Source organism: Nyctereutes procyonoides, unplaced genomic scaffold (genome assembly GCF_905146905.1).
Source record: "Nyctereutes procyonoides isolate TBG_1078 unplaced genomic scaffold, NYPRO_anot_genome, whole genome shotgun sequence".
Classification (NCBI taxonomy): Eukaryota; Metazoa; Chordata; class Mammalia; order Carnivora; family Canidae; genus Nyctereutes; species Nyctereutes procyonoides.
This window is the reverse complement of record NW_026575140.1, coordinates 29,495,226-29,512,986: the sequence shown is the minus strand read 5'-3', so window position 1 is coordinate 29,512,986 and position 17,761 is coordinate 29,495,226. Positions and strand designations below refer to the sequence as shown.

General features: G+C 57.0%; 1 protein-coding gene across 6 annotated transcripts in view; it reads left to right on the top strand.

Annotated features, from left to right (window-relative positions):
* The window catches only part of KCNAB2 (potassium voltage-gated channel subfamily A regulatory beta subunit 2), an 82,818-nt gene extending 65,352 nt beyond the window's left edge, over positions 1 to 17,466 (top strand). For all 6 annotated transcript variants that reach the window (XM_055306458.1, XM_055306459.1, XM_055306460.1 and 3 more), the window contains 11 exons: positions 1,721 to 1,800; positions 4,497 to 4,541; positions 6,512 to 6,556; positions 7,249 to 7,292; positions 8,416 to 8,502; positions 12,109 to 12,194; positions 13,899 to 14,019; positions 14,220 to 14,314; positions 15,144 to 15,264; positions 15,671 to 15,759; positions 16,826 to 17,466. In XM_055306458.1, the coding sequence (XP_055162433.1) occupies positions 1,721 to 1,800; positions 4,497 to 4,541; positions 6,512 to 6,556; positions 7,249 to 7,292; positions 8,416 to 8,502; positions 12,109 to 12,194; positions 13,899 to 14,019; positions 14,220 to 14,314; positions 15,144 to 15,264; positions 15,671 to 15,759; positions 16,826 to 16,915 (903 nt within the window). In that variant the 3' untranslated portion in view covers positions 16,916 to 17,466. The remainder of the gene's footprint in view (positions 1 to 1,720; positions 1,801 to 4,496; positions 4,542 to 6,511; positions 6,557 to 7,248; positions 7,293 to 8,415; positions 8,503 to 12,108; positions 12,195 to 13,898; positions 14,020 to 14,219; positions 14,315 to 15,143; positions 15,265 to 15,670; positions 15,760 to 16,825) is intronic.
* Positions 17,467 to 17,761: the final 295 nt, after the last annotated feature.

The following is a 17,761-nucleotide window of genomic DNA, read 5'->3' as shown; positions in this document are numbered from 1 at the left end:
TATACAGGGACTGAAACATGAAAATAAAAGCCCTGATTCTGAGTCACCCAATCAGAACCCTCTCCAGAGGCAGCAGGCCCCCCTACATTGTCTGCATAACCTGGCTGGGGCCCAGCACGAGGTCCTCTTCTGGGTAGAGCTCGGGCAGCTTGGCAGGACTCATCCCTGAAAAGTCAGGTTGAAGACAGAGGTGAGCCAGTGAAGGAGCTTAGTGTATACCTGGAGCATTGGAGAGGAAGAAAGGAGCCCCAGGAGGAAGAGAGATGCAAGGGAGGAGGAAGAGGCCCCCCGGGAGGGTGCATGGATGCATCTGACACATGATTACACTTGAGCTCCAGTGGAGCCAATCAGCCCTGCAGGTGGATCCAGAAAATCCTCCACCAATGGCCTTTCCACCCACCCTGGGCTTTCTGACTCAATTGACAGCAATTAACAAATGGGGGTTCGCTTTGGCCTGCTCAGTATCAGAAATATTTGGGGTTCATTGCCAACATTTGAAAATTAGGAGATTTTTACTGCCCCCAAATACCCTGGATCTCTGGCTTCTCTCAAAAAATCAAAAGAGGGATGCTGGGGTGACTCAGCTGGTTAAGGGTTTGCCTTTAGCTCAGGTCATGATCTCAGGGTTCTGGGATCAAGCCCCATGTCGGGACTCCCTGCTCAGTGGAGGGGTGGGGTCTGTTTCTCCCCCTCCCTCGGGCCCCCCACCCCATGCTCTCTCACTCACTCTCTCTCTCAAATATATAAATCTTTAAAAAAGAAAATTCAAAACATGTAGCCTTCCCACAGGCAATGATTGAGTGTTGGTTCCCCACCCCAGTGGACCCCACTGGACACCAGCCTCATTCTCCATGTCTGCCTGGCCCATGGGGCTTCTGAGTTTGGTATTGAGAGAATCTCCAGGAAGCCGAACATGGCTGGCTTTTCGTCCCACAGTGTTTGAGGGTTGTTAACTATTACTCACCCCACCCTGGGTAGCTGGGGAGGGAGGCTTGGCACTCTGAGCTGAGCTTTAAGAAGTGAGGGGCGGAGGAGTTTGCATCTGTGACTCTTAAAGGGACACCTGCACGGTCCGGAGGACCAGCATTCTCTGCTGCATTTTGGAGAGGTCATTAATTACAGGGGGGCTTCCCCAGCTCAAGCTTGGTGAGCTTGATCCTCACCCCCGCTACCAGAGGGTCATTGCTGGTGGAGCGCAAGCTCACCCTTAGAGCAGCCTGAGGAGCAAAATCTGGTCAAAGGCGTGTGCAGATTGGGCACCATTCATCAACTCCTGCCTGCCAGGCAGTGGAGGAGCGCCAGCCGGGGCCGGAGTGCTAGCTGAGGATGGCAGTTTCTCCATCTGCAAACAATAATCGTATCCTCCTCGAGTGGTTGCTGGGAAGGATCTGGGGGGGCCTACAGCCACAGCACACATTCCAGCCATAGCTTTAAAAAAGTATTCATTCTGCCAAGATCTGTCACACTCCTCTTGGGGGCTTGTTCCAACCCAGTATAGGTGCTAAGCTTTGTGATGACCCAACAGATGGGGTCCCTGCTCGCATGAAACGCACAGCCCACTTTGTTTTCTTTCCTCCCTGTGGGTATGCTCCTGAGAGCAGCTCCATGCCTGTCCTGTGGCAGAGAGGATGAGGGGAGCCTCGGGGTGCATGGGATTATGCCCTGGAGCCTCCAGGCACCCCCTCTGGCCTGGCAAGCAGCTCTGGTTTTCTCATTTCAGATGGCAGAGCAACTAATGACCTTGGCCTATGACAATGGCATCAACCTCTTCGATACTGCAGAAGTCTACGCGGCGGGCAAGTACGTGTCTTTTCTCACGGGGAGGATGCAGTGCAGGCCACGGCTTCCCTGGGAAGAGCCAGAGCTGCTAGTCCTCCCATCCTGGGTCCCAGGTGTCCACAAATGTGCCTCCCACTCTGCCTGCTTTTTCAGATTCTAAATGGCTTTAGAAGGTGCTGTTTTTATGAGGCCAAAACTGCAGAACACTTGGACACCGGCCACTTGCTAAACTCCCCGTGTGTCCACGATGACCACAGTCCCTCTGGTGCCGAAGATGCTGTGCTGGGCCAAACCCTGATCAAGCTGTGGTCCCAGGCTCTCCTGGACCAGCCCCACATGTCTGACAGTCTCATGTCCTCACGGTGCAGTGAGGGCTGCAGGGAACGCAGGGCCTCTCGAGCTGCGGAGAGCAGAGTCTGGCCAGCCGAGCGCTGTAGGAAGCACTTCCCATCTTGGCAGTGAACTTCCCTACTCAATTATGTAAAAGCCCTCTTCAGCCAAGGCTGCTGGCTTCAATTTTAAAGACTAGCTGTAATCAAATCATCCACTCTCCTGCATCGGGTTTCCAAAAGTCAGCTTTTGTTTGTGAAGTCATCTGCTGGCTCTCTGTTCATCCTCCCTCCGGCCCCCCTGCCTGGGGCGAGCCAAGTTCCCATCAGCTGGGTTGGCTGCAGCCTGGCTGGCAGGGGCACATGGCCACAGGGCCAGCATCTGCCTGGAAGCCTCTGGGTCATTACCTGAGGCCCAGAGCACTGAGGATCGGGAGCCCAGCTGGGTCTTTTCTCAAGTCCCAACTCAGGATTTGAGGACCTGACAGCCCTGGGGGCCTCCTTGGGATCCCCAAATCTTCTCCAGCCCCTTTTGGCAGCCCTTTGCCCCTCCTGATGTACAGCTCCCTCCCTACCCCTCCATATTGGCAGCTTCTTCCCATCAAAGTGAAATGCTTTCCAGACAGATGAACTAAAAGCCAGAGGGTCAGAGGTAGAAAAGCCCAATGCAAATGCCAGGCTCAGGCCAGCCCCTCACTGGCCTCAGCAGCCCAGCCCATTCCCTGGCCCTGCTTGTGCCTCAGTTTTGCTGCCCATTTGAGAGCATGCAGGAGGCAGCTCCAGACCATCCCTTCTGGCTCCAAACATACGGGCCCCGCACACTCTGCTCCATAGCAGCCATAGCCTCGCCATCCCTGTCTTCACTTCCCCCTGGTTAGCTAGATACCAGCGCTGGCATATCAAGGCAAGCACACCGGGTACTAGGCAGCCTTGGGGCCTCATGGAGGCCCCTTACCAGCAGCCAAGGACTCAGGGAGTGGCTTCCTGTGGGTCATTGCCCCTGGAGCCCCCTGCCTTCATCCTGCCCTCCGCTCCTCCACCGGCCTCTGTGGCTCCGTCTCAGTCCAGCCCAGAGCTGGACATGCCTGCTCACCCCCTCATCCATGGCTCAGTGCCAGCAGTAACCCCCAGGGGAAGCCAGGCACCATGTACCAAGGGACAGGCAGGGAGCAGCTCTGGCCCGGGGGCTGCCAGGCAGCTCCAGTGGCCAGTGGGCCAGGCTCTGTGCCTCTTGCTATCCAGAGCACCAAGTGCATATTTTGCTGAGTCCTCTGCTGCTTATGCTGATGCTAATCTGGGCACTTAGCAGAGAGCTGCAGGATTTCTGTGCACCCCACCACCACCCCCCTTGGCAGATGTCAGGCTTACCAAATTCAGGGCCACAGGAATTCATAGCCTCAAGCAACAGGCTTTGGGTAGCTGATTGTCTGTAGCTCCTATCACCCCAGGACCCCTGCTTGCTTTTCTCCCTTCCTCCTTATCCCGATCTTTTGTCCCATAAATGAGGGACCAAGGCAATAAAAGGAGGAGGCCCAGGGCTGAGTGAATTTCTGTACATCTTGACCATAAATGAAGAGCATTCAGAATGTATGCTGAACAGCTTGCAAATTAGAGCCCATTATTTCTGAGTGGATGACTCAGGCGCTTTTATAATTGGAATGTAGCACTGGGTATGGATCATTCGCCGTCTGTTGTTTTTGCTCAGAAACATTTTGCTACAAGCAGAAAGTTCTTAAAAGTTAATCCAGTGCTGCGGTGCCAAGCAAGGCGGGAGCAGCCCACCCATGACCCCGGCTAGCCCGAGTTTGGTGCAGGGCCAGAGTGACGCCAAAAAGAACAGAGAGCAGTCAGCATGGCATCTGTCTCTCTATTGTTCAAGAGCAAGAAACAAGAGACACGCATGTAGCCACACACATACACGCACACACACACCCGTGCAGTCTGCTGGAAATCCAGCCCCTGGCCCTGCATACATGTTGATTGTCTCTGAAAAGAGAGGATGCACTTGATGAATAACTTAGCTTTCAAAAAATACACCTCTATGGAAACGTCGCCCACATAACATGGGAAATGGGGTGGTGCTGGCCTCGTCAAACAGGACATCGGCTCCTTCCATCTCTGTGAGAGCCGGAGCCACTTCTGCTAAGACAGGCGCCCACAGGGTCACCTCCTTCAGTCACCTGCATGGGGAATGATGGCTGCTGGTGGGCTGTCTCCTCTTTCTGGAATGAGCTGCCCAAGCCAAGATGAGCATTGTTAACAGCCCAGTGCTCTGGCCCCAGTGGCATTTTCACAGAGGGAACCAAGTGGCAGATTGTCATGGCAGGGCGAGGTTTAATGTCTCTGTCACGCTGTAATGAAATCCCTGTGTGTCGGTCTTTCTTGCAGGGCCGAAGTGGTGTTAGGGAACATCATCAAGAAGAAGGGATGGAGGTAATTACCGTGTTCTCTCTGGGTCGGCGTCCAGGGTGCACGCAGGGAAAAGCCTGCAGAAGGCCGGTCGGAGGGTCAGAGGCACCGCCAGGGTCAGGCGTCCGCTGGGTTCTGGGCACATGCTGGTGTGGGTCCTGTTGCTGTTCCTACCTGCTTAGAAGTGGAGCTTGCTCAGATCTGGCCTCTTTGGCCCTCAGGCAGCTGGCCAGCCCTTCTACAGCCTGGAAGCCTCAGACTTTTTCTCACCGGCAAGGGGAAGAATATTCTAGAATGGAGGCAGCCCCATGCTCCCTCCAGGGAGACGAAGTATTCACACTGTGGGGGGCTGTGCAGAGGTGGGAAGCTTCTGCTGAGTCACCAAGTGGGGTGCCAAACTCAGCTCTCCAAGACAAGAGGCATCTCTGCTGGAGAGGGAAGTCAAGTGGAGGTCCTTGTGGGGCTCCCCCTACATCATGCTCTGCCTGCTTCGCCCTGACATCCACCTCTGGTCCTGCAGGGATTCGGAGGGCCAGGGTCCTGGGTTGCAGCCTGACTTGCATTAGGCCAAAACAATCTGGACGTGAAGACTTCCCGGGTGGCCTGGTTGTAAAGCTGAGTGTAGAGCCACTGAGGAGAGGGACAGTCCTTCTCTGGGCTTGGAATCCACCCATCCTCACGGTCCCTGCCTGTCAAGGGACCACTGTCTGACTCCCTGGTAGGTTGAGGGCCTGAGTCTATAGAACACCTGCTGGGCTCAGGGCTGGGCATCACGCTCACCAGGGAGTGGCAGCCAATGGTCAAGACAATGGTCTTCACCATAGCCACCCACCAAGTCTCCCCCTACCCCCAAGCAGCTCAGAAGCCTGAGGCCCCTTGTCACACAGGGTTCCCACCCTCCTTGGGACAGACCAGGCCAGGCACTTGACTACACTTTGGGACCCCTTGGGGCTCACATGTCTTTATTTTCAGAGGAAGCATTGTTAAAGCTGGGCCCACCCACCCCTGCTCAGAAAGTGCCACTCAGAGGCCACTGGGCACAGATGACTGACACCTCTCTTCTGATCCCAACAAAGTTGTTTGTTTCTCCTCGGCTCTAGTTCATCACAAAACAAACTCCCCCTCACTCTGTAATTCAAGGAAATTGCACATATTACTGAGGGCCCTGATTATGTCATAGAAGAATACAGGGGGAGGTACATATTAAGTCACCCCCCGGGACATGAAGCTCCTGGGGTACACAGCTTCTGGCTCTGAGGAGCCGTTTCCTGAGCGCCGCCACCCCTCCATGGGAGGAAGGCACTCCCACAGAGGACATTCTCCATCAGATGTGGAGGGGCCACCATCACCTCACCATCCCGCCAGCACCAGACAGGCCAGTGCTTGCCTCTCCTGGGTTTGCAGCAGGAGACCTGAATCCATTCCTCTCCCTTTGGGGTCTCCATCACCCAAACCCCAACTCCCTCACACCCAGGATCCTGCCTCACCCAACTGTCCCTCCCTCAGGGCCACCCGGCTCTCCCAGGGCTAAAAGCCTGTAGGACTGCTGGGCCCCCTCGCCTCTTTCCATCCTCACTGAAGCTCCTCCATGTGCTGCAGCCCTGACTCTCGACCTCCCAGGAGCGTCCTCCTGCACCTGCTTCCTCCCTGACAAAACCCACGGGAGCAGGGACAGCGGCTTCCATTCCCCAGGCCAAGTCTACCTAATATCTCCTGCCCTGGGCTCCAGTACACTAGACCTCATCCTCTCCCAGCCCCCACTGCCTGACTTGGGATGACACAGTGAGTTGGTCACATCTGTGGCTTGTCTCCTGACTCTATGGGGAACCCCAGGACCCTGGACTTGCACACCACCAACATGGAACAATCGAGAAGTACCCATTTCACATCCCCATGCTCCCAAATGGGAAGGGATTCAGGACCCTCTGTGAAAGCTGAAGACCAGCCCCCCTCCAAGCCACGTCCAGTCACACCCCTTCTCTTCTGTTCTGCAGACGGTCCAGCCTGGTCATCACCACCAAGATCTTCTGGGGAGGAAAGTAAGTGCCCTGGCAGGCGATGCTCCCCAGCGGGGCCAGGTCCAGAAGCCGAAACCCCTGATTTGGGAGGCTCCTGGAGGGGGGCTGGGGGAGTTGTGTGCAGCCATCTGCCCTGGCTGGTGCCCATCCCTGTTGACATCACGTTCCAGAAAAGCAGCTTTGGCTGAGTGTCCTTTTACTCAAACTTTGGTTGATTTTTATTTTTACTTCTGTGGGTCTGTGATTTTTTTTCTGATTACAAAGATAACATTCTAGAAACTCTAGAAAACACAGGAAATTCATGAACTGTCTGCAGCACTCCACCCCCCCTGGCCATCCCTGCCAGTTTCTAGGGGTCCAGCCCCACATTCTCTCCAAGGCTGGAAAAACCAGCTTCATAGGAATTGTAAAAATGATTCGTTCTTAATTAAAAAAAAAAAAAATCCAAGGGAAACAGAAGAACAAACTGAAATGCAGACCCCACCACCACCACCACCCTCCTCCCCCAGGACAGCCAGGCAGCAGCGACCCTCCTCCCAGCCTGCATGAGCATATCCCCATAGCCTTGTGGTTTATCCCAAGTGGAATCAGACTGCACGTGACATGCACTGACCTATTTTTTTTTTTTTTTTTTTTTTGCCTAACATCGAATCATAAACATTTTCCCCCAAAACCGCTTACAACATCACACACACTGTCATCCTGTTTTTCAGAGCGGAGACCGAGAGGGGCCTTTCCAGGAAGCACATAATAGAAGGTGAGGGGGGCGCTTTGGCCCCACATGGCCCCCCAAACCCACAGCATCCTCCTGCAGATGCATAAGTGAAGAAGGCCAAGGTCTCCCACCCCACCGCCGATGCACGTGGGGCCTAAGCCTACAGACACCCCATGCTCTGGTCCCACCCTCTCCCTCCACCCAGGCTCTGAGGCATGAGAGCAGGGCCCCTGGCACCCTCAGATGGGCAGCGTTGTCTCGGGGAAGACAGGACAGGCCTGGGCTGCAACCCTGTGCCGACTGGTGATCCTGAGAGGGGACATACCACCTCCCCAAGCCCCTGTGGCCACATCTGTAAAATGGGTGTGGGAAGAGTGTCCACCTCGGGGGCTTGGGGGAACCGGGAAGAACCCCGGGGTGGAGGATGCATGTCAGACACAGCGGGGGGATCCTCACACAGGAATGGAGAGAGAGGAGGGAGGTCGAGTAGGTGGTCTGGTTTATCCCACGATTGCATTGTCTTCCTGCTTTTTCCATCTTTGCTCATTGTCATCAAGGTAATACAATCGCTCCTCTATTTTTTTTTAAGATTTTATTTATTCATGAGAGACACACAGAGAGAGGCAAACACAGAGGGAGAAGCAGGCTCCCTGTGGGGAGCCCGATGTGGGACTCGATCCCGGAACCCGGGATCACCCCCTGAGCCAAAGGGAGACGCTCAACTGCTGAGCCACCCAGGTGCCCCTACACTCGCTCCTTTAAAAATCCAATGAGAAAGGGGCTCTGGTCCCCAGATGCTCACACCGGGCCCCAGCACTTGGCTCAGCAACTCTGCTCTGATCCATTGCTGTGTGACTTGTGCCTTTGGCGCAGGGACGTGGATGCAGCCCCCCATCACCTCAGGGCCACCAGGGGGCCTAGGAAGTCACCCCTCCATTCAGTCACAGAGCATTGGGCCTAGAGAACCGACCACCACCCACTTGGGGGTGTGCCCACGTCAGTCCTCCCTTCACCTCGGGTGGCCTGTGCCCGCATGTGTCCCACACCGCCCCACAGCTCCCGGCACCACGGGCCTCGTGTCTCTCTCTCCTCTTGCTCCCTGAGCCCCCTGTGCCCGGGAAGGTCTGTGAAGATGCTGACGGCCCCTTCTGACTCCTCCCCGCAGGTCTCAAGGCCTCCCTGGAGCGGCTGCAGCTGGAGTATGTGGACGTGGTGTTTGCCAACCGCCCGGACCCCAACACGCCCATGGAAGGTAGGTTGTCTCTGGCTGCTGCCACCACCGGGACCCTGTGGGGACACCCGGGCCACAGGGCACCGGCGGGTGGTAGGAGCGGGGGTGGGGCGGGCTCTGACGGCCCGCAGCACCCACAGGTGCGCCCCAACACCTCCAGGCTGACCGCCCCCCACCCCTGCCCGGTTCCACGCCTGCCCTCCTGGGTCTGGAACTGTGTGGAATGTTCTCTCCTCTCAGCTGTTAATATTTTGTAGTTACATGAAGTCACTATACGATGGCTCTTTGCAACTGCTGTGTTCCTTTCAATCACATTCCCGCCCTGCGTTCTGAGGGGAGGTTTCAGGGGCCTTTTGCTCTGGGGGATAAACGGTTACTTAGAGGAGAAAAAACAACGCGTGGGGCTTTGGAAAGCAGTTTTTGGTTTCTTTGGCGCTTATTTATTCTCCCCTTCCCTGCGATCTCTGCCCCCACCCCCACCCCCCTCTCCAACTGCCCGCCCCAGACTTCTCATTTGTGCTTTGCTGCTTCAGGGATTTGGAAAATTAAGTTGTGTTCAAGTTATTTTTTTCTTCATTTGTCTATATATATGTGTGTATATATATATGCATATACATATATATCTACACCATGCACACGTGTGTGTATATATATATGTGTATGCGGTGTGTGTGGTTGGATTGGTGTTTTTTGTTGCTTTTGGTTTTTTGGGTTTTTTTTAACCGAACAAGTATTCTGTGAAGGAGATTTGTGCCTCAACCCCCATGCCCTGTGTCATACCGTGCCTCTCCGTGTTCCCACAGCTATAAACTCTGGTCTCTTTAAATCTTTCTTTATCACCAGGGGACCCATTTAGTTCCTCCAAGTCAAGGACATTCATCATAGAAGGTACACAGTACCCTTAGCCCGACAATTGACTTCTGTGTCCAAGCTGCATTTTATGAGACGGTGGTTTTATTTACACCACTCTCTTTCCCCCAAGACAAACTTCTCCATAAAATGCATAAAGGAAAAATAAGTGCCCTATGAGAACATATTGCAAGTGAAGGAAAAAGCCAAGCGGTGTGGAGCCCCCACCCGCACCCCCCTGCCTGGCCCGTGCTGTCATTTCATCCTTCCCCCCCACCCCCACCCCCTGTGCATGACCCACGCCCCCCTCCCCTGCCTGGCACTGCGGTGGTTATCCTCGGGGCCGGCTGTCTGTCTGCCAGGGCTCCTCTTGATCTGCGGATGCTGCCATCAGCGCCTGAAACCTTGACCCTGGATGGTCTGGGAGAGGGTTGGGGAGATCAGGGACCCCAGAACACGTGGCTTCCAACAAGTGTTAGCTTGATAGGTCACATTTGCTAAGCTCCTGCCTCAGGCAGAAGCAACACACACAGGTGGGCAAGCTGCCCACTCACAGCATGCTGGCTCTACCGTGAACATCGGGGCTGTGTGTGGGGTGCTCATGTTCCCTGGACAGGACCGGCCACCTGCCACTCTCATCCCGTGCTGTGCAGCCTCGGCTCTGCCCACCCCTAAGCTAAGGGCCTCCCCAGGACCCCACACCCAGGCCAGGCCATGGCCTCCCTGGGAGCTAGGCTGTGACCCACAATGGAAGGGCTCCTGTCTGCCAACTGGCACTGCCACCTGACCCCTCCCATGTATTATTTGTGACCAGGGGATAGGTACTGTGGGTTCTGGCAGCAGCTATAAGGATTTGGTCCTGCTTCTGTTCCACAGCATTAAATATTGAGGTGGAGGACAGTTTCCCTAATTATCCTTGTGTCTAGGGCCACTGACATGGGCTGGGGCAGAAGCACAGAGCGCTGTGTGTGGGCTGCACACCCAGCCAGCCACTGCCTGGAACCCCTTCTCTCTCAGGCCAGCTGCAGGCTCTTGTGAGCTCGTGCCCCGGTGGCCTCCCCTCCCTGCATGGAAGGGGCGGTGTAGTGCATCATGCCCTGGCCCTCATTTCCCCGGTGAGGAGAGGCAGCCAGGCTGGCGAACGGGGGTGTCCTCCACTTCCCTCTCTGGCATGTGGGCCTAAGCCTTGGCTGAAAAGAATCAGTGGTTATGCTGCATGGTCACGGGGGGGTGGGGGGTGGGGGCTGAGAGTGTTTCTGAAGAACGTGATGAGGACAGCTAGCCGGAAGCCTGAGCTTGGGCTTGGGTGTGGGCAGATCTCTTCCTGGGACCCTCGACCCTTCCCACAGGGGTGGTTCTCCTTCGCATTGAGTGGTGTTGGCAGTCCAACCTGGCCAGAGGTCCGAGCCAGGGTTCCAGCTTCCCCGCCAGCCCCCCTCCCGAGGACGGGCACAAAGGAGCCTAGTCCCTGATCTTGGAAGGAAGGAGAGGGCAGGATTGGCCTGCAGGCCTGGAAGCCCAGGCGTGGTTTTGCAGGGGTCCTAGGCGAACCCACTGAAAGGGGATCTTGGCCAAAGGAGCACTCAAGGAACCTAGGATGGGTGACCCCCCCCCCAAAACAGAGGTGCTGCCCTCTGTGGGAGAAAGTGCCGGAGGGCCTGTGCCTTCCTAGGGGAAGCTTTGGGAACAAGGCCTGCCTTCTCCTTTCTTCCTCTCCCACCCGCTGCCGGTCTTCCAGGACCCCAGCCCCCCACCCCATCTCAGCAGCAGATGAGGAGCAAGCCACCTGGGAATAGATGGGACTTCCAGGGGTCAAGGTTGCTGCTTCGTTTTTAGAGACACCTGTTCTTCGGCCCTACTTCCTGCCCTGGCTTTGGCAGTGGGACTTGCAAGCACTGTATGGGATCAGGGAGGCATCTGAGGGGGTAGCCCTTCTGCCCACAAAGCTAAGAGACGTTTGAGATTTTTAAATTTGAGACCAAGTCTGTTTTCAAAAACCACAACATCCCCGTGGACTGAAGCAGCCCAGCATGGGAGCAGTAGGAAGACTGTGACTGGCGGATTTTTATTTCTCCAAAATTTTTTTTTGAGTCCTGGGAAGAATTTGTGATGCAGCCGGGGTGAGGGTCCCCTGCCTGCCACTGGGTTGGTTTGAGAATCCAGGGCAGATACAACAAACAGGGCTTTCTGTGTCTACTTCTGGCTCTTGGAGGATGCGAGGTGAGCGCCATGCTATAGCCCCTGCCTCTGGGAGCATCCAAGGTGCCCCCACCAACCCTTTATCCTGGAAGATGCCCTATGACCGCTCTGTTCAATGCTCTAGATCGATGCAGGAAACTAAAACAGGCAACAACTTGTGTTTACACAGTTGCCTTTTGCCAATCTGATTCTTCCCCAAACTAGAGAGTCCACCCCATTTAGGAGTCTAAAACCATGTTCTCTGATCTCACCTTTTTCCCCCCTCCTTTCTCCAATCTGCCACAGAAAGGCCGCAGTCCATCTAGTACCCATTTTTCAAAGAGCCCATAGGACTTGTTACTCTTTGGGGAGGTTATTTTCAAGACCAGCTTCTTGGCTCGTGGTTCACTTTTTCCTATGGTCCCTGAAAGCCCTTGCCACACCCGACTTTGGAGAGGAAGTACACTGCTTGCAAGACATCTTCGCAGCTCCCCCCTCCTCCCGGTGCCCCACCTGTATTTGCAGAATATTCCCAGGTTGGGCCCCAGGCCCCCCGGTCACCACACCCCCGACCTGCAGTTTCTGCTTCTCTCCTCACAGAGACCGTGCGTGCCATGACCCACGTCATTAACCAGGGGATGGCCATGTACTGGGGCACGTCGCGCTGGAGCTCCATGGAAATCATGGTAGGGTGACCTCACCGAATATGTGTGTCCTGGGGCGTAGTTTCCCTAAACCCTTCTAAAAATGAACACCTGGACTCTGGCAGATTTGGTGCCCCTGGCCCCAGTGGCACAGATAACTAGGCACTAAGCCAGGGACAATATGGTGATATGTGGCAGCTACATCTGTAGGCGAGGCTTTTAACTTTGAATCCCAGCACTGTGTGGCCCTGGGCAAATGGCTTAACCTCTCTGAGTCTTGGTTTCCCCACCTGTGGAACAAAACTGCTAGGATGACATAGCCCCCCCCACCAGGAAGTTGTTCTGAGGACTATCTGGGAGAACAGGTATGAAGCTCTTAGCAGAGGAGCTCAGCTTGTGCTCAGCAACAGTAACAGTGCAAGCCACTTGCACCGAGCTTTTGTGACCCTCCAGTTGCCCTTAGATTTGAGGGCTCCTGTGGACCAACGCCCATTTAATTCTCACAACACCCTACAAGGTGAGTGTTGCTGTCGTCCTGTTTTTCAGATATGGATGTTGAGGCACAAAGAGGTTAAGTAACACACCTAAGGTCACACAGCTCATACTGAGGTCCATCCCCAAGCTGTACAGAACGTGAGCCGCTGCCAGGAGCCCGGCTTCCATCTCATAGTCTGTGATGTTTCCCCTCACCCTCACTTTCGGGGAAGCAGCCCCTCCTTTGTCACTTCCCTCCAGGAAGTCATAGAGACAGAGGGCTGCAGGTGTTTCTCCATATTTCTGTGTGTCCCACAAGAGTCAGCAGGGTGGCGCTGTGCTCAGAGGCAGGCAACTGGGAGCCCAGGGGGTTGGAGAGCAGAGGCCTGGGGACCAGGTCTTCCCAGGACTGTCTCCAAGGCTGACCTGCCACCCCTGCTTCCAAGCCTCCCCCCAGAATTCCCCACACCCTGGTGTCCTTGGGAGGGGGTTTCTCCTCTAATGAGTCCTGGATTTCTGCTTCATCAAAAAAAATCAAGCAGAATTTTCAAGTCCAACACAATTCTGGAAGCCTGTGATTTTAATCAGCCTTTGGCATTTGCAGCATTAATGAGCATTTGGCATTTTTCTTAGGCTGCCTGGAGCCAGCACAGGGCTCACTGAGGTGTCAGTGTCTTATCCCCATTTTACAGATGCAGTAGCTGAGTCTCACACCAAAGGAGAAAGGGCCTCTTGGGCTGGCAGGCAGGGCTTCCCCAGGAGTCCGTCTGGAGACACCGGCCCTGGCTCACACCCATGTGGTGGGAGTGGAGGGAGAGTCTGCAGAGTCCAGGCCTTGAGTTCCAATTCCCAGAAATGGGCTGATGCCAGCCACTCTCCCCTCCTGACCTTGCATTTCCTACCACTGCCACCATCCTCCCAGGGCTGGAGCCCTGGAATAATGGTCATGATAAAAACAGGGCCTGCACTGTCCTGAAGGCTGTGAACAGCGCTGGCTCACTGATCCTCACGACAGATGGAGATACTGAGGCAGAGAGGGACAAGCTCCTTCCCCAAGGCACCCCAGCCAACAAGTGCCCAAACCCAAGGCTCGCTACTGGGTTGTGCATTCCCCGATGCCTTCAGCTGTAGAGCATCCCCCCTTTGCCGGCAGAGGTGGGGGGGGGGAGAGAAGGTGCACCAGCTGTTTCCTGTCTCCTGCCCCCTCCTGCGCGGGCAGCCCCGAGACCCCTGACCGACAGGGACCATCCACGGCCCTGTGTGCATCCGTAGGAGGCCTACTCCGTGGCCCGGCAGTTCAACCTCATCCCGCCCATCTGCGAGCAGGCCGAGTACCACATGTTCCAGCGGGAGAAGGTGGAGGTACAGCTGCCCGAGCTCTTCCACAAGATAGGTGGGCGGCCCCGCCCCTCCCTCGCCGTGGCCCCGCCCCTCCCTCGCCGTGGCCCCGCCCCTCGGCCCGGCCCGCCGTGGCCCCGCCCCTCCGTGCTTGCCCCGCCGCCGGCCCGGCCCGCCTCCTCCCCTTGCTCCGCCCCCTCGGCCCTCCCACCCTCGGGCCCCTGGGCCTGACCTCGCCCCGCTTTCCTCCCCCAGGAGTGGGCGCCATGACCTGGTCCCCCCTGGCCTGCGGCATCGTTTCCGGGAAGTACGACAGTGGCATCCCGCCCTACTCCAGAGCCTCCTTGAAGGTGACTGAGCGGCCAGGCCGGGGAGGGTATGGCCGGCCACGGGCATTTCGCACTGAGGGGGCTGCGGGGGCGGACCCAGGGCGTGGGAACCTGGAGCCCTGCTGACCAGATCCCACCTCTGGAAGGGCCGCCGCGGGGAGAAGGCCCTTCCCCTCCCTCGCCACCCCCCGCCCCCCATTCAACCTTCACAACCCGGTGGGGTCCACCGACTCTTCGGGTCGGCCCCTGCCGCGAGGTAGCCCCTCCACCTTCCGCGGCCCATCACTGAGACCTCCGGGCTGGAGGCCGCAGGGCTGCTTCATTTGTTGATCGGGGGAGGTCTCCTGGGACAAGACAAGACCCCACGCACAGACACACCTCTGGAGGATCCCAAAATGCAGGGCTTGAAGGATGAGGAGCAGCCAGAGAAAGGCCTGCCCAGGTCGGGGCAAATCCCGCACCGGAGCCCCCGGCCTCGGGTTCAAGGGCAGGATGGCCTGTCCACCCACTCCTGCCCCAGCCACAGCAAAGTCGGGGAGTCCCCTGGAAAGTGTTGCAATCCTATGGGTGGGGGCAGGTGAAACCACAGCTCCCCCAGACCTTTGGGCCAAAGGCCAAAGCATTCCTCACCAGGCTGCCAGGCTCCTTGCCTGGCTCAGGGGCCCCACAGGCTTGCGCTTTCAGACTAGACAGGCCCCATGCTTCTGACTGCCCGGGCCTGTTCTGCAGCAGGACACGGTTAGGCAGGGGGGCAGATGCTGCTTTGGCACAAGCCATCAGCCATCTGCATCCAGAGGTCCAGGTGCCCTGCCCTCACCTGTAGGCTGTGCTCTTCACCCTCCACAACCAGGGTTACCAGTGGCTGAAGGACAAAATCCTAAGTGAGGAGGGCCGGCGCCAGCAGGCCAAGCTGAAGGAGCTGCAGGCCATCGCCGAGCGTCTGGGCTGCACACTCCCCCAGCTAGCCATAGGTAACAGGACCTGGGGTGAGGGTGGGGGTGGAGGGGGAAGGATTGAGTACTGGCCCTGGGGCCATGTCAGGAGTCCTTGAGTGCCTGGGCCACTGCCTCCCTTAGCCAGTAGGTAATAGGGCCCCTAAATTCATGGGGAAACAAGGGTGGGGGGTCGTCCCTGAGCACTTGGGCCACCTCTCCTGGACGCTGTTGGTACCAGGCCTCTCCCAGAGCCCTCTGCAGCCCCATCCCCGGCAAATCCCCCACCCAGCATGCCGAGCGGCAGGCTTGCCAGGGACCTTCTGGGCACCCTCAGCCCCATTGCCCACAGGCTGGGTCCCCGGGCCCAGTTAGGGACAGGGAAGAACCAGGAAGGGCCCCTGCCCTGGGTGTGTCTCCCTCACCTCTGGTTCTACTGCCCCAGCCTGGTGCCTGAGGAATGAGGGAGTGAGCTCTGTGCTCCTGGGTGCTTCCAGCGCAGACCAGCTAATGGAGAACATTGGAGCAATACAGGTGAGTTGGGGGGTGGGGGGGGCTGTGCATGTGTCACCCCCAAGCCCTTGAACCGAACTCAAGGTCCTAGTCAGTCATTCGTCCAGCCCATGTTGTTGGGCACCTACAATGTGCCGGGCACTATTGTAAGTGTCCGGGCTACATCAACGAGCCACCAAAAGCTGTGCTCTGGAAGAGCAGACAGTGAGCTCTGAATGCAAGAAATGAGGAAATTGGAATATGAAGGTGATAAGCACCAGAGCAAGGGCAGGGGAGTTGGTGGGTGCAGAAGGGAGGTGGTGCCGTGGTCCAGGCTGAAGGGGGTCAGGGGGTAGGCTTGCTGAAAAAATGACATGTAAGCAAAGGCTCCAAGGGTGAGGAGTGGGACCTGCAAACCCCTGGAGGAACCGCCAGGAGCAAAGGAGGCGCCAGTGGGCGTGGCCTGGAGCAGAGGGGCGGGGCAGGGGAAGGGGGGACTGTGCCCAGGGTTCTAGGGACTTCTTTGGTTGTTGGGTGAGCAGGAGCCCCCCCCCCCAAGAGCAGAGGAGGGCCTGATCCCTCTCCCCCTAGCTGCTGAGTGGAGCAAAGCCTTTAGGGAACAGGAGGAGGGCACCGAGAGATCTGCAGGAAGTGACAGCAGGCCCCCTTGGAGAGGGCTGGATCCTGGATGTTCAGGACTGTGAGGCCAATGGGATGGGGACCAGGGTGAGCACAGGAAGAGGCCGCCCACAGGCTTGCGTTACCTGCAAGGGTGGCCTTGCTGTTGGTTGAAGTATGGAAGGCTAGGAAAAGTAGTTTGGGGGTGAAGGTATCAGGGTTCTGGCCCTGGAACCTGTATTTTATGCCTTCTAGACTGTTCTAGAGCATTCTGGAGCTTGAGACGCAGAGATAAACCCAGGCAGGCTTCCTCTCTGCCCCAGAACTTGTGGAACACAGAAGCAGCCTAGTGCCCACCTGCTTGGGCGAGAGTCTGATGCGATGAGGCAGGCCAGGCCAGCAGTGGCCCAAAGACTGTCACCCAGCCTCCTCCACAGGCCGGGCCAGTCTCGCGGGTGGGATTCTGATTAGCTCCTGTCCTCGCACGCAGGTCCTTCCGAAACTGTCGTCTTCCATTATCCACGAGATTGATAGTATTTTGGGCAATAAACCCTACAGCAAAAAGGACTACAGATCCTAAGAAGCCCCCGGCCGCTTGCCCGGACAGTTTCTCTTTCCCTCCTAGTCTCTCTGTTCGCTCGCTTAAGCCGTTTTGAAGCCAAGTCAGGGGTGTGGTTTGCATCAAACAGAAAACATCACGGCAAGATGTCCTCCTCGTGGGGAAAAGATCTCAAAAGTTGCTGCAAGACACCATTCACTGCTTCGCGGGACCGAATTCAGATCCGTGCCGGGGAGGCCGCGTTGATGGGGCAGGATGTTGGAGTGGTCCCGCCCGAGCCCGCCTACAGCCTCTACTCCCCCTCCAAGAAGAAAGCACCCCAGTTGCTCCCAGCCTCCGCCTTTCCCAGAGATGCCTCCAGGCCGGGCCTGTGTCCTGGGGGGGCAGCAGGGCTGGCCTCTCATCTGCTGAGAACCCCCACTTGGTGTTGGGGGTGGGAAAGAGGAAACCAGGGCTGGCCCTTCCTGTGGCCCCCTCTGCTGGAGCACTGGATGTTGGGCAGGGCCTCCCCAGTGGGGTCCCCCTCCACTTCCCTCTTGTCAAGGGCTCCCAGGATTTTACAATGGGCCTGACCTCAGATTCATTCTGCGCCTTCTTCAGCACCACCATCTGCCCCAGCGGGTCTCTCTGGGGCCTTCCGTGCTGTCCCTTGACCCCCACCTCCACCCTTACTGGCAGGGGCAGAGATCCAGGGGGATTCACTATCAGTTTGGGGCCCACAGGAATTTTGGGGGTCTGAGTTCATCACCCTGCCAGCTGCCTCCCTGCACACAGTTGATGAGCCCCGTGCCCAGAGCAGCCCCAAGCCCACGGGAGGGGTCTGAGGAGCTGGCTCCAGCCCAGGTCCCTCCAGGGCCCCACTGTCCT